General features: G+C 44.1%; 2 protein-coding genes across 2 annotated transcripts; both read right to left on the bottom strand.

Moving 5' to 3' along the window:
• Nucleotides 1–754: 754 nt before the first annotated feature.
• On the bottom strand, nucleotides 755–2,606 carry LOC310772580 (complement C1q-like protein 2; the record flags this gene model as incomplete). The annotated part of the gene is made up of 2 exons (XM_083632417.1): nucleotides 755–934; nucleotides 2,010–2,606. The coding sequence occupies 2 exons, from the start codon at nucleotides 2,604–2,606 to the stop codon at nucleotides 755–757; spliced, it is 777 nt and encodes a 258-aa protein (XP_083488543.1).
• Nucleotides 2,607–11,442: 8,836 nt separating this feature from the next.
• Nucleotides 11,443–13,772, bottom strand: LOC310773881 (E3 ubiquitin-protein ligase TRIM39-like). The gene is made up of 2 exons (XM_083633874.1): nucleotides 13,666–13,772; nucleotides 11,443–13,421 (listed from the first exon to the last, which is right to left on the bottom strand). The coding sequence occupies exon 2, from the start codon at nucleotides 13,409–13,411 to the stop codon at nucleotides 11,771–11,773; it is 1,641 nt and encodes a 546-aa protein (XP_083490000.1). The 5' UTR covers nucleotides 13,412–13,421; nucleotides 13,666–13,772; the 3' UTR covers nucleotides 11,443–11,770.
• Nucleotides 13,773–13,785: the final 13 nt, after the last annotated feature.

Genomic DNA, 13,785 nt, shown 5'->3' with positions numbered 1-13,785 from the left:
GCCAGAGAAGGTACTGTACTTGTTGTTGTTGTTGTTTAGTCGGGGTAGAGGATGAAGCCAGAGAAGGTACTGTACTTGTTGTTGTTGTTGTTGTTTAGTCTGGGTAGAGGATGAAGCCAGAGAAGGTACTGTACTTGTTGTTGTTGTTTAGTCGGGGTAGAGGATGAAGCCAGAGAAGGTACTGTACTTGTTGTTGTTGTTTAGTCGGGGTAGAGGATGAAGCCAGAGAAGGTACTGTACTTGTTGTTGTTGTTGTTGTTTAGTTGGGGTAGAGGATGAAGCCAGAGAAGGTACTGTACTTGTTGTTGTTGTTTAGTCGGGGTAGAGGATGAAGCCAGAGAAGGTACTGTACTTGTTGTTGTTGTTGTTGTTTAGTTGGGGTAGAGGATGAAGCCAGAGAAGGTACTGTACTTGTTGTTGTTGTTGTTTAGTCGGGGTAGAGGATGAAGCCAGAGAAGGTACTGTACTTGTTGTTGTTGTTTAGTCGGGGTAGAGGATGAAGCCAGAGAAGGTACTGTACTTGTTGTTGTTGTTGTTTAGTCTGGGTAGAGGATGAAGCCAGAGAAGGTACTGTACTTGTTGTTGTTGTTTAGTCTGGGTAGAGGATGAAGCCAGAGAAGGTACTGTACTTGTTGTTGTTGTTGTTTAGTCTGGGTAGAGGATGAAGCCAGAGAAGGTATTGTACTTGTTGTTGTTGTTGTTTAGTCGGGGTAGAGGATGAAGCCGGAGAAGGTATTGTACTTGTTGTTGTTGTTTAGTCGGGGTAGAGGATGAAGCCAGAGAAGGTACTGTACTTGTTGTTGTTGCCGCCGTGCGCCTTGCCTCCGTCCAGCTTGACGTAGATCTCGTCCCCGGAGTCCAGGTGCAGCACGGCGCTGTTGCTGGCGTAGTCGTAGTTCTGGTCGGCATCCTGAGCTATGGCACTGGCCCGCACCTGGAGGGGGGAGGGGGGCACACGCTGTTAAAGTAGAGCTTTACTGAATAGAATAGAACTCATCTATACCTGGGAGGCAAAGTGAAACAGCAGTGGGGCATTTTATAGACACTGTTATAGAACAGAACAGAACAGAACAGAACAGATTATAATAGCCTAATACCTGGGAGGCAAAATTAAGCATCTGTGGGTCAGTTAAAGAATAGAATAGAATAGAATAGAATAGAATAGAATAGAATAGAATAGAATAGAATAGAATAGAATAGAATAGAATAGAGCAAAGTAGAATAAACCAATCTGTACCTAGCAGGAAAACATGGGACATTTTAATTATGGACAGTTTTATATTAGAATATAAGATAATAGATTGTATTGGGTTAGAATATCTTCAACATCTGTAAAAGGAAACGACAGCAGGTCAGTCCAACGATACTGTTTAGAATAGAATAGAATAGAATAGAATAGAGCAAAGCTGTGTTTTTACCCAGGGATAACTTATCTGTGTTTAAATTTAATCTACAGGCAGGATGTAGAAACGAATACTCATGAGACTTTAAAGTTTGAAATAAACATGGGCAACATAATGTGTGAAGGCCGACCAGGAAAACTGTGGAGCAACAACCTCATGCGTAAAAACCTCATCCAAACACGTTTTACGCATGCGAAACAGAACATGCAGAAGAGGCTACAGTTTGACCAAAGATACCACATGTGTTTGAATCAGTAAAAGCTAGACTATTAGTGTGCCGTTATAACACTAATGCTAAGAATAAACGACGACAACGGAATGGGATCGAGCCCCAGGCGACATTGCGCCCGTTGGTGCGTAAAATGTTTAACAAGCCTAAAACAAATGGAAAATATATGCCACTACAATTTCCAGTGCAAATCAACTGGACTCGGATTCAGATCGCATTTTCTTGATAGCCTACAGCAGTAATTATTCCGCAGAATTATTTTCTTCTTGGGGAAAAAAAGAATGGAAGCCTGTCTTGACATGAAACTAGATATATGTGACTTCAATGAAGATTTGTTGCTGTTTGACCCTCTGTTCTGCACGTCGTCACCAAACTACCTGTCCGTTCTTGCACAGGTCGGCCCACATGCTGGTCCCGTCGCCTCCGCGCATCAGCACATGGTAGGTGAAGAAGTAGATGCCGGACGCATGGCAGGTGAACTTGCCGGTGCTCGCGTCGTACTGCTTCCCCAGGTTTGTGATCACGTCGTCAAACTTTAACACCTCATACCCCTCGTGCGGGTTCTTCAAACCGACATAAAAGGCGACCCTGAAGCTGCCGGAGGAGGAGTTCAAACTGTCCATCTCGCGGTTATCGCCCCCCGGCGCCGTCAGCGCGGGGAAGGCGAGTTTGCTTCCGACGTCGCCGCGCTCTCCCGGTGGCCCCCTCGGCCCTGGAGGTCCCGGCTCCCCCGGGGGTCCTCGGGATCCCGGTTTTCCCGGCCGCCCCGGCTCCCCGCGGCTCCCTTGCGCCATCGGCGGCAGCGGCATTGGGATGCCGTTCGCGTCCTGGATCATCTCCACGGCGGCCGCGCCTCCCGGTTTGGGGCTGTACGGGTCGCAGACCATCCGGCACGTGCCCATCATCTCGTAGTATTGAGCCGAGGAAGAGGTGAGGAGTACCAGGACAACTACGGCCAGAGCCAGCAGCGCCATGGCGACGGTGGCCACCAGGCAAGACAACCACCGACCACTTCCCCCGCGCGCTTCGGGGACCACCGGTGACAGAAATTCTGTTGATCAATTTGGTGAGGGACTTGTGCTGTTCTGGTTTGGTCTCGAGCCCTTGGGCAGCCTGTGTTGTTAACGGGCAGCAGGTGCGCGTCCTGGCTGGACAGATGAATGCGCGCTGCGCAGCTGGAAGCTGCGTCAAGCACAGGATCAGATGGACCGGAAGTAAGGTGAATTGGCTTTCAAAACAAGAGCTTTCAATTGGTTACTATTGGAAATAATTTATAGCTTCATATTATAGGCTACTTACTTTTTTTCTTCATTAAACAGATTATGAAGTGATTTAGAAATCAAATATCACACCATCAAAATAAATTTAGAAGTGACAAGTAGGGGTATAGCGTTAAAACAAGCCACCAAAAGGTCTGAAAATAGGTTTTAAGAAGTTTAGGGAGATAGGTTATCGATTCTTTAAGACCATGGATGGCAAGCAGGAGATCGAGGCAGAGGCAGACTTCAATTCACCACATTTTATTTGTGGAGAAATCAGGCTTTTTTTTCTTGGGCTGTTGCAAAACAGATAGGCCTACAAAAAAATACTCAAAAGGCTTTGAACAAAATAAGGTTAATGAATCAAAAGAACTACAAAAAGGACAAAGAAAATAACTGAAATCCTAATCCAAGGCTAAACCCATAATCACATGGGTCATATAAGCCAACACTCTTGCAACTATGGGTGAAGGCAGAGTGAGCACACACACAGGGTCCTAGCTGGCTAAATATTCTAAGCCGCTACTCATTACATTACATTACGACATTTGTTCTCCAACACAGAACAGTCAATTGGTGTCAAGTAACTCATACATGAAGGGTCTAATTCAACACAAGAAGTTTTACTTCGACTAACAATACGTCAAGAATAATACATTGCAATGACCTCAACATGTCTGACTCTGACACACTCAAAAAGAGATTCAGATTTCTAATCAGTTTGAACCCTCTCCACTCAACATACCTGGCATCAGAGGAAACACAGTCACAATCCCCATCAATCAACATCTTAGTGGTGCCAAGACAAATTCTATAACCAAGACAAAGGTAAATCAGGTATAGCCTATAATAATATTTGGCATAGGTCATGCGGGCTGCATCCCCATAACAGACCAGTTGTTCCAAAGCCAAAAGTCTGGTGTTTTTTAGTCTTTGTTTGGTCATTAACAAAAAGGCCTTGTGACACGTTTGACAACAAGGGTTTTATTTTGAGGCGTATGACCGGAAGTAATGCAGTATATTCTGGCTGCCTTGACACTGTATGGATGCTCGGGGTAAAGCTAAAGCTGATGCGTAAAGTTCAAGTCTGCGCAGCATGATTTGTGATTGAAAATAAAAAAGGAAAATATTTGAATTGTCATTCATCGATTAACTATGGAATTAGAATTATAAACAGGCACGGTCAGAAACAAAAAGCTGCATGTGCGCGTGACTTTACAGAGCCTAATTGGAATCACACACACACACACACACACACACACACACACACACACACACACACACGCACACACACACACACACACACACACACACACACAGACACACAGACACACACACACACACACACACACACACACACACACACACACACGGTTTAGAGTCGTTTAAATATAACCTAATTTCTTACAGGCGGTATAAAGGCTATACAGGCTTAAATTTCCATAGCCTATAATTTATTCATCCTTATTGTGTTCCAGGGAATGATGGTTTCAACAGCAGATCCGTTAATCCTCCCGTTACAAAATGGGGGTTTATGTCTCAGCGCCAATCTGAGATCTTCCCCAGAGACGTTATAGATGAAAATCCGACATTTAATAGCCAGCAGCCAGCATTGAAAATAGTCTATATCCGTACAATCCCATGAACAGCAGTGATGCCCATCGCCTATGTCCCAAAATCTCATTCAAACCAATTAACTCTTAATATAGGATAATTATTCATTATTCGTTGAAAAGGATGAAGGTTCAACAGTCGGTTTTAATGAGTAGGCCTACATGTAGGCCTGTAGTAGGCCTACATTGAGAAAATGACCAAACCTGCAGCTAGATGCGTGACCAACTTGATTCAATGATGATGGGTCCTTTCAAAGTCAGCTCAAATGGCTGAGGGCATGTGCACTGTCATGTGAATGACCAACTTCCATTCACATCTCATCTCACACACAGAGACGCGAGCGCACGCACACACACACACACACACACACACACACACACACACACACACACACACACACACACACACACACACACACACACACACACACACACACACACACACAGGATAGATAGATCGTCTTTATTGCTGTCACCTCAGCTCCAGCTCACCTATAGATGGATCAGAGGTTCCCAAATGTTTTTCGGCCAAGGACCCCTTACAAGATAGAAAATATACCGGGGCGGAGGCCCCCTCATTCTAATTTGTGATTTTGGGCTAAGCTTAAAGGAACACTCCGCCCATTTTCAACCAGCTTTGTATCATTAGAACATCAGTAGTATATCAGAAAACTGTAAACGGTTTTGAAGTCTGTCATTTAATTTGAAAGTTATTGAGTGTTAAAGTGTGGACCAGTGACATCACTGGTCCACACTAACTCAAATTAATAACTCATTAACTCAAATCAACTCTCAATAACTGTCAAACTATTCATCATTCATCTAGTCTGACAGTTATTGAGAGTTCATTTGAGTTAATGAGTTATTAATTTGAGTTAGTGTGGACCAGTGATGTCACTGGTCCACACTTTAACACTCAATAACTGTCAAATTAAATAAGTTAAGTTAAGTTAAGTTAAGTTATCCTTTATTTATCCCCTTGGGGAAATTCATCCTCTGCATTTGACCCATCCTCTACTAGGAACCTTCCTAGAACTATAGCAGTGGGCAGCCGCAGTGCAGCGCGTGCCAGCGCCCGGGGACCAACTCCAGTTCTTTTGCCAGTACCTTGGTCAGGAGCACTGACAGGAGTATTAACCCTAACATACATGTCTTTCTTGATGGTGGGAGGAAACCGGAGCACCCGGAGAAAACCCACACGGACAAATGACAGACTTCAAAACCGTTAACAGTTTTCTGATATACTACTGATGTTCTAATGATACAAAGCTGGTTGAAAATGGGCAGAGTGTTCCTTTAATTGTTTGCACGGTAATGTGCACAGAAAAAAAAGTTTTTATTTTTATTTCCCTGAAAACCTTTCGCACTTGCAAAGTGCCACGGACCCCTGGGGGTCCCCGGACCCTCATTTGAGAACCAGAAAGCACCCCCCCCCCCCCAAGTTTTGGGTGATCAGATTGCAATCTGATAAGCCAAAACACATGCTAACGCCATGGTGTAAATGAAATCAGGCTAATGTGGTCAAGCATTATCCGATTGCAATCTGATCACAGAAAACGCATGTTCGTGCCAGGTGTAAATGGCCTCACGGAGTCATGACTGGGTCAAAAGACAGGGGGGAGGGGGTACAAAACAGGGTTCCTGGGTGTTTCGAAGGAAAAGAAGATCCAAATAACAAACTGCTGATAAGGAAATTGCCTTGCAAAACCGGATTCAAGGAAAATCAAACCCTGCACTTACAAAACTGAAGCCACTACTGTCTGATGTGAACCAAAGTGCCCTTCTGGGACATGTATTAAACTGATTGACTGATTGATTGATTGAAAAAGTACAACCTATAGAGGGTATGCATGTGATGTCACAGAGGCAGAAGTCACTGTCGGGTCACGCCCACTGAGTCACAGCAAGACTGAGCTTGAATGCAGTAATCAGCCTAGATAACTAACTGACACCTGCTGCTCAGGGAGGAATTTGACACTCATTTTGACACTCGTTCCCGATTGAGGGGGCGTGTTCCAGTGGGTGTGCATACCCTCTATAGTATGCATAAGTGCTGTACTGCGGCCTGACTCTCAGTATGACTGCAGGAGTGACCTTTGCCGGAGATTACAGTGAACTGTGCCTTTAGGCTGTGTGCTGAGCCATGCACGACACACTGTCCACATCGTCCACTGGAGCTGCAGTTCTGATCCGGCCCGCGGTGCTGCCGCATCCCGCTGCGTGTTAGAGACTGCTGTGTCATGGAGAAGAGTGGGTGATGGCAGAGATTTGGTCCATTGTTAAAAGAAGCTGCCTTCAAGCTGTAGCCTATAGTGTGGGTGAGCTGATAGATATTCAAAATAGATGTAATTTGTTTTATCTTAATTTTATAGGGCTATAATTGATATACGTGCCCGTGTTTATTTGATTGAAGATGTACACTGTTGGTAAACTTTCTCAGTACACATGTAGCCTACATTACTTCTCTATTAAATTGTGCTCCTAAATATCCAAGAAGCTCCCTTTTCCTCTTGATTATTGGCCTATAATTGACACAATGAAATTACATTTTCACATGATGTTTGAGTTTCTGTAGGTGGCACTCTTTTCTTATTTTGTTCAGCCATGGTGGCTATCACTGCTCATGCTAATAGTTAATTTTTTTCTCTTTTCTGATTTTTCTCCCATTTCTCCCCCCAAACTTGGCCAATTCCCCCTGCTGCCCAGTCGCTGCCCCACCCCCTCTGCCCATCTGGGGAGAGCCAAGACTAGCACAATGCTTCCTCCGAGACATGTGCAGTTGCCAGCTGCTTCTTTTCACCCGACAGCGGGGAGCTTCACTGGCAGGACATAGCACGTCACACCCTTGCCGGCTTCCCACCCGCAGACACGGCCAATTGTGACTGTATGGACACCCGACCAAGCCAGAGGTAACACGGGGCACGAACCTGGGAGTTGGTAGGCAGGGAAGAGGGAGGTATGTACTTTTATTAATCCCCAAGGGGAAATTGCAGCAACAAAATACAAATAGAGACACTAAATATACTGCATAGATAGGTACAACATTTATAGAAGTAAAACAATTTTTGAAAAAAATGCGTAGCAGTAAATATACACATTTATACACCGATATACCACAATAATGATATAGTAATAATAATGTAATGTGTATTTGCAAAGGGGAAAGTGTCCTTCTCCAAAGTGACGCTACACCACCCAGGTGTGCCCTTCTCTCATTTTCAAACAAACCAGAAACGTAAAAGGTAGGCGGGTCCCAGTCCTGGACTCATTTTCAGGACTTGTGACTCGACTTGGACTTGAGCACTGATGACTCACTCGGACTTGGACTCGAGCATTCATGCAATCAGACTCGGAAGTTGGAGACGAGGACTCAGCCTTGTTAATTCATAAAGATTTTTTTTCTTTTAGTTTTTTGTAATAGGCCCTAATAATTGGGCATAAGATATTGATAGCTAGATAGATATTGATAGCTATAAATCTGACTGTACTGTACGTGCCAGGGCAGGCAAGTGTGTTCCACATACATGCAGATTCACGCTCATGTTCAGTACCTCCGGACTCAGACTCATGCTAATAGGGAATCGACTTGGTCTCGACTCAGACTATTCTTTGGTGACTCGGAGTTGAACTCGGACTCGAACACTGGGGACTTGAGACTCGGATTCAAGATATTGTGACTCAACTACAACACTGCTAACATGGGGGCATGGTAGCATTCCTGCCTCACACTCTCGCCCCATGACAGCAAGGTCCTGGGTTCGATTCTCACCTGGGATGCCAGTTGGCACTGTTGGTATGTCTCCCCATGCCTAGTACCCAAGTGGGCCATCTTGTACAAATAGCCTTTCTGTGTGGAGTTTGGTTGTTTCCTCCATATAACGGCGGTTGGAAGAAGTTGGTCCCCGCCCCGGGTACTCCACTGCAGCTGCCCACCGCTCCTGGCCTGACCATGGAGGACGAGCCAGATTTCTAAGCGCGTGTGTGTAATGTGCATGCATTGTGACAAATAAAGATGGGGTTTGTCCATCCTGTAGCCTACCTTGCTTATAAGCAATAGCACTTGCAGGATCAGCTCCTGTCTCACATCAGTCACACTGCATCACCCTATATACCTGATGAAGGGGACTCATCAGCTCCCCGGATGTGACACTGTGATGCTGAAGTCCCATCTCACTGATGCAGATGCAACGTTGCTCAACTCGGTAGTTGACACTGCCCTAAGTGTGAGAAGAAGAGAGGGAGAAAGAGCAAGGGAGAGATGCACTTATATTTCAGTAGGGGGCAGTAGGGACAACTAGAATTCATTGTATGTTGGCCATTTATTATTATTTTCTTGTCTCATATTAAAGGCGTTTGCATTAATTTATGTATTGCAGTCAGTATATACACTTATACAATATAAATATTCACCCATATACATGGGTCTATGCAGTATACATATAAGCAGGGAATTAAATGGTGCCTTTAACATTGAATTATGTCTTGTCAGTAAACATTTTACGGTTAGATTTTTGCCCACCTTCCTATTTCATACATTGTAAGTTATTTTCTCCATCACGTCGGTCTTTTCCTCCTCTTACATTTTCAACAAACTCACCTGCATTGTTTCAACCATTGTTTAATTTCTGCAGATTTGACAGAATCCGATATGTAGCTTACTGTAAGTGTAAAGCCAGGTTTGTGACCTTACAATCTGGGAATCCATTGGTTAAAAAATAAATAATGCAAATCAAAAATCTGTCTTGAGAGATTTAGTGACTTTGAACGTTGTAAACAAACATATCTGGTGTGCATTGCCTGTTACGGGGGCGGGGGGACATGTGTGTGTGACACCGATGCAGCACTGTGAGCCTGGGGGATTCAACCTTTTGCAAGTGGCAAAGACAGGCATGATGAAGTCATGTTGACAGTGCGTGACCCGGGGTCAGACATCTTTTCTTTTCTTTTTTTTTTTACATGATTTCGCTTTTGCCTTTCCACTTCAATGGCAAGGCTGCAGGGTATCACATAGCCTGTTTCCACTATACAGTATTTAAAGGGGAGAAAATAGGCATTTGGAGAAAAAGAGGAAACTACTGTCAATGGCCTCTTCATACTGCAACAATATGATTATTTCATACTTTGTTACAACAGCAAGCCATTTATAGTGTTATATTGAGAGCAGTAAAATAAACAAATAAATAAATAAGAGGCTTTTTGCTTCATTTACCAGTAGGCAGTTAGCTTAATTTAATGTTCATTTTACAGATCTCAGTAGAAGTGTCAATTCATTAAATTATACTACTGTTGCCGGGGACCCAAGGATGTGCAGTGTTGTATTTGATGCAATTTGGACATGACGCATTCAATTTGAATAAACTTTGAGTAAAGCAAAAAGCGCTCTGTGCAGCAGGGTGAATGGGCACTGTATAGTGGTAACAATGACCGAGAACAGAGATTGTATTTCTAATCTCATGACTTGCCTGTGTTTAATCAGTGTGGAATAGTTAATTTCTGCTCTTGATGAGTAAAGACATTTTTCAAGGTCTGATATCAGTCAAGCATTAAATATGCACACAAATAACAGTCATGTACATACAATCTCTTTCTATTAGCTTTTATTTATTTCGGTAATTTCCTTTCATGAGAAACATACAGTAGATTGCAGAAGTCTTTCTTTTTCAATAAAAATGCTCATTGGCAATTGTCTAGAATTAAAATGCTCAGTATATGTACACTGCTATGACAGTAATCACTTTTTTAGTTGACCCCCTGTTACAATGAAACTGGAAAATTGGTAGTTTTCACACTCCTGCAAGATTCAATGAAGTTTTTGTGATCCTTGTGTTTGCTGCAATGCAACAAGTAGTAATTCCATTATATAGTGTAAAAGAAAAGCAGGATAAGAATCTAGAATTCAAGGTTTCTTTAACTTGAACTAACATTGTTTTTTGTTTTGTTTTCTCTCGATTCTTTTTGGCACAAAGCTCTCTTGAGACATCTTCAGATTCAGATGTGCTTAACACGTTGACTGCCACTGACGATTTTTTTTTTTGACGGTGCTACGTGGATCAATGCCCCCCGCGTCTCCTATGGAGATATTGGAAGTATTGAATGTGTATAATCTATTTTACCGACCAGCTAGGTGGCGACGGTCCTCTCCCGACAGAGATAAAGTCAACCAAAAGCAGCCGCCTCCCGCGGAAATGGCTTGGCGATTTTACAGTCAGAAACGAACGAGCCTCATTCTCATACTGTAGGTGGGGACGCTTTCGCGCTGCTGCGGTGGGGGGTTCCAGAAATGGACTGTGTGGGCAGCATAAAGCCTAGAGTCGCACGGGGCTTCATCGGGGCTCTCAAACCCAAGAGACGAGTGAGACCTATCCACACTCGCTGCCAGGGAGGGAGGCTGCTCAAACTCGCTGCCAGGGAGGGACGCTGCTCAAACTCCCAGCAGCAGAGCACTCACTTGTGACAAACGCAGGCTGAAAGCCACTAGACACGCCCACGGAGGGAGGAGTTGAAGGAGAGGGCGTTCGGAACTATATTGTTTGGATGTCTGATCTCTCACTGATGCCAAAAATAAATGGTTAAAGTGACTGTTCTGCCTGTTTGATTGAATTTCACAAAACTGCGATTATCTCAGCTTCCTGTCTCAGACGCTAAAACCATGCTGTACTCAACGGCTAATATCTACATAACTACTAACTCTACAAACTAACTCTTTTAGACAGAGAAAGCACACATTCTATTAGTACTTTTGTGAACTTTGTGTTGACAAACTCCAAGCAGAAAAGAATCCTCGGCTCTTGTAAAATGAGCCAGAATCCTCAAAAAAACGGCTTGGCAAAAGCTACCTACAGCAAAAAAGAAACGGCTGGCAGTCAATGTGTTAAGACAAGTCTGTGAAGTTTGTTAAAAAAAAAAAAAAAAATGTTCTAATACAGCCATTCCCAACCTGTGGGCTGCAAAGGTATTGCAAGTGTGCTGCCCAATCGTTTGCAAAACATTCCGAACTTCATGAAAAATAAAGTAATTATATGAGAATGCATTTCTCCATTGTTGAATGATAGCACTATTTAATTTGTTAATTAGCCTATTTCAGACAGCCCCTCAGTTTCTGATTTCTGTGTGGTGCTGATGGACAGCTCCTATATGGTTGAAATAAAACATGCTCTGAGAATGCATTATTTGGCCTCCGTACTGTTTACGGTCTGATGTGGGCCGCAAACTTTTTTTTAGATTTTCAAGTGGGCTACGGGTCGGAAAAGGTTGGGAACCGCTGGTCTAATCTGTGTGATTGACGGGAGAGATGATCAGAGGTGCGGAGTTTTTACCACCTTGATTAAGATAAGGACTGAAGTATGGGTAGAGTTTCTCAGTGAAGGTGCAGCCAGTATAGGAGTAGATAAGAGCTGCAGCATCTACATCATAAAAGGAGACCAGACCCTCCTCATAATCCACAAACACCCCCACCTTTTGAGGCTTCGTCTTCAGAGAGAGGAGGACAACAGGGCCAGCACGAGCTGCATACTCATTTCCATTCCTCAACACTATAGCCCAGTAGCCTTTCATGGGGCTCAGTGTGATTGTTCCCTTCCTGTTGATCGACCCTCTGGCCACTCCTACATCCCAGTCAGTCTTCCCTTTAACCTGAACCTCGTAGTAAAACCTTCCTGACGAGAAGCTCTGCTTTCCTAAAACACAGACACAAGAAGAAAATCTCTCTGGGTTGTCTGGGAGCTTCTTCCCTACATCACCATAATGTACTTGTTTCCCATCATGGGACAGGATGAGATAGGCTTGTGCTGTATCAGGATCCAGAGTCACATCCACTGCATACTGCTGGACCCGCTTCAACTCAGCCTCAAGCAGCTTCTCCATCTCTCTCCTGAGTGTCTCCTCTAACTTCTCCACAGCTCTCCTCGCAGTCCCCTCATATGATGCGTGATGGACATTGACCTCTGTCCAGTCCTTGGTGTGTGGAGGAGTGTTCAGGGATGGGAATCTTTGGAGGAGGTGGAGGTGGTCTTCAGTATGTGAGAGCTGCTCCACTTCAGCGGTTCTCTTCATCAGCTCAGAGATTTCCTGTTCCAGCTCTTTGATCAAGCCTTCAGTCTGTTTCTCTGTTGTTTTCTGCTTCTCTTCAATCATCTCAATTAGCTCAGCCTGGCCAGTCTGCACATACTGCATCAGAGCAGCGAAGACCTGCACACTCTCTGCTATCTCTCTCTCTGCATCTTCCTTGCTGAGCTCTACTGACTGTTTGATCTCCTGAATCTTCAGTCGTCTCTCCTGGATCTTCTGCTGAATTTCAGCCTTTGTCTTCCCCAGCTCAGCCTTCTTTCCATCATATTCTTCTGTCAGAGGGACAACGTGATGTAACTTGTGGTCTGACTCAGTGCAGAGCAGACACACACACATCTGGTCCGTCTTGCAGAACAGCTGGAACGGTCCATCATGCTCTTTACACATCCTGTCTTCCAGGTTCTCCACAGGATCGATCAGCTTGTGTCTTTTCATGCTTTTGATTCTCTGATGAGGCTCCAGGTGAGTCTCACAGTAGGAGGCCAGACACACCAGGCAGGACTTCAGGGCCTTCAGTTTGTTTCCAGTGCAGACGTCACAGGGAACTTCTCCTGGTTTGGCACATCGTTGGTCTGGGCAGCTGCTGGCTTTCATCTGAGCTGACTTTCTGAACTGAGCAGCCATCTCAGATATGAAAGTATTGACATGCAGCTTGGGTCTTTTGTCAAAAACCTCTTTACACATGGGACACTGGCATGGGGCATTAACATCCCAGTGCTGAGTGATACAGTTTTTGCAGAAGTTGTGTCCACATGGTGTGGAGACTGGATCAGTGAACACATCCAGACAGATGGAGCACAGAAACTGCTCTTCAGATAGGAGACAGCTGGCAGCAGCCATAGACACAGACCTACAGTGAAAGTGTGAAATAAGAATACTGTCATAGATAATTCTTGAATATTCATTAAAAAAAACAAAGTTAGATGGTTGAAATAAAAGTCATTATGAGTTCTAGCTAAATTGCACTTTGCTGAAAACGTAATTTGAAGTAAGCCTAGCAATCCGTGCAAAATGAAAACAGGGAAACATGGATGCCCAATTGTGTCACTGCTCTCTGTTTTAACAGTAAATATAATCTGCTATAGGCTACTCACCTGTGTACTGCTGTATTTTTGAGAAAGGTCTGATTAACGTAGGCTTATTTTTTCCTTTTGAGAGAAAGAGACTTAACGCTCAGTGAGTTACTTTAGTTTCACTTCAGTAATGTGACGCTG

Source organism: Poromitra crassiceps (assembly GCF_964638095.1).
Source record: "Poromitra crassiceps genome assembly, chromosome: 3".
Taxonomy (NCBI): domain Eukaryota; kingdom Metazoa; phylum Chordata; class Actinopteri; order Beryciformes; family Melamphaidae; genus Poromitra; species Poromitra crassiceps.
This window is presented reverse-complemented; position numbering and strand designations above follow the sequence as displayed.

Coding starts and splice junctions, on each gene's coding strand:
- LOC310773881 (XM_083633874.1), bottom strand. CDS start 13,411: ATGGCTGCTGCCAGCTGTCTCCTATCTGAAGAGCAGTTTCTGTGCTCC.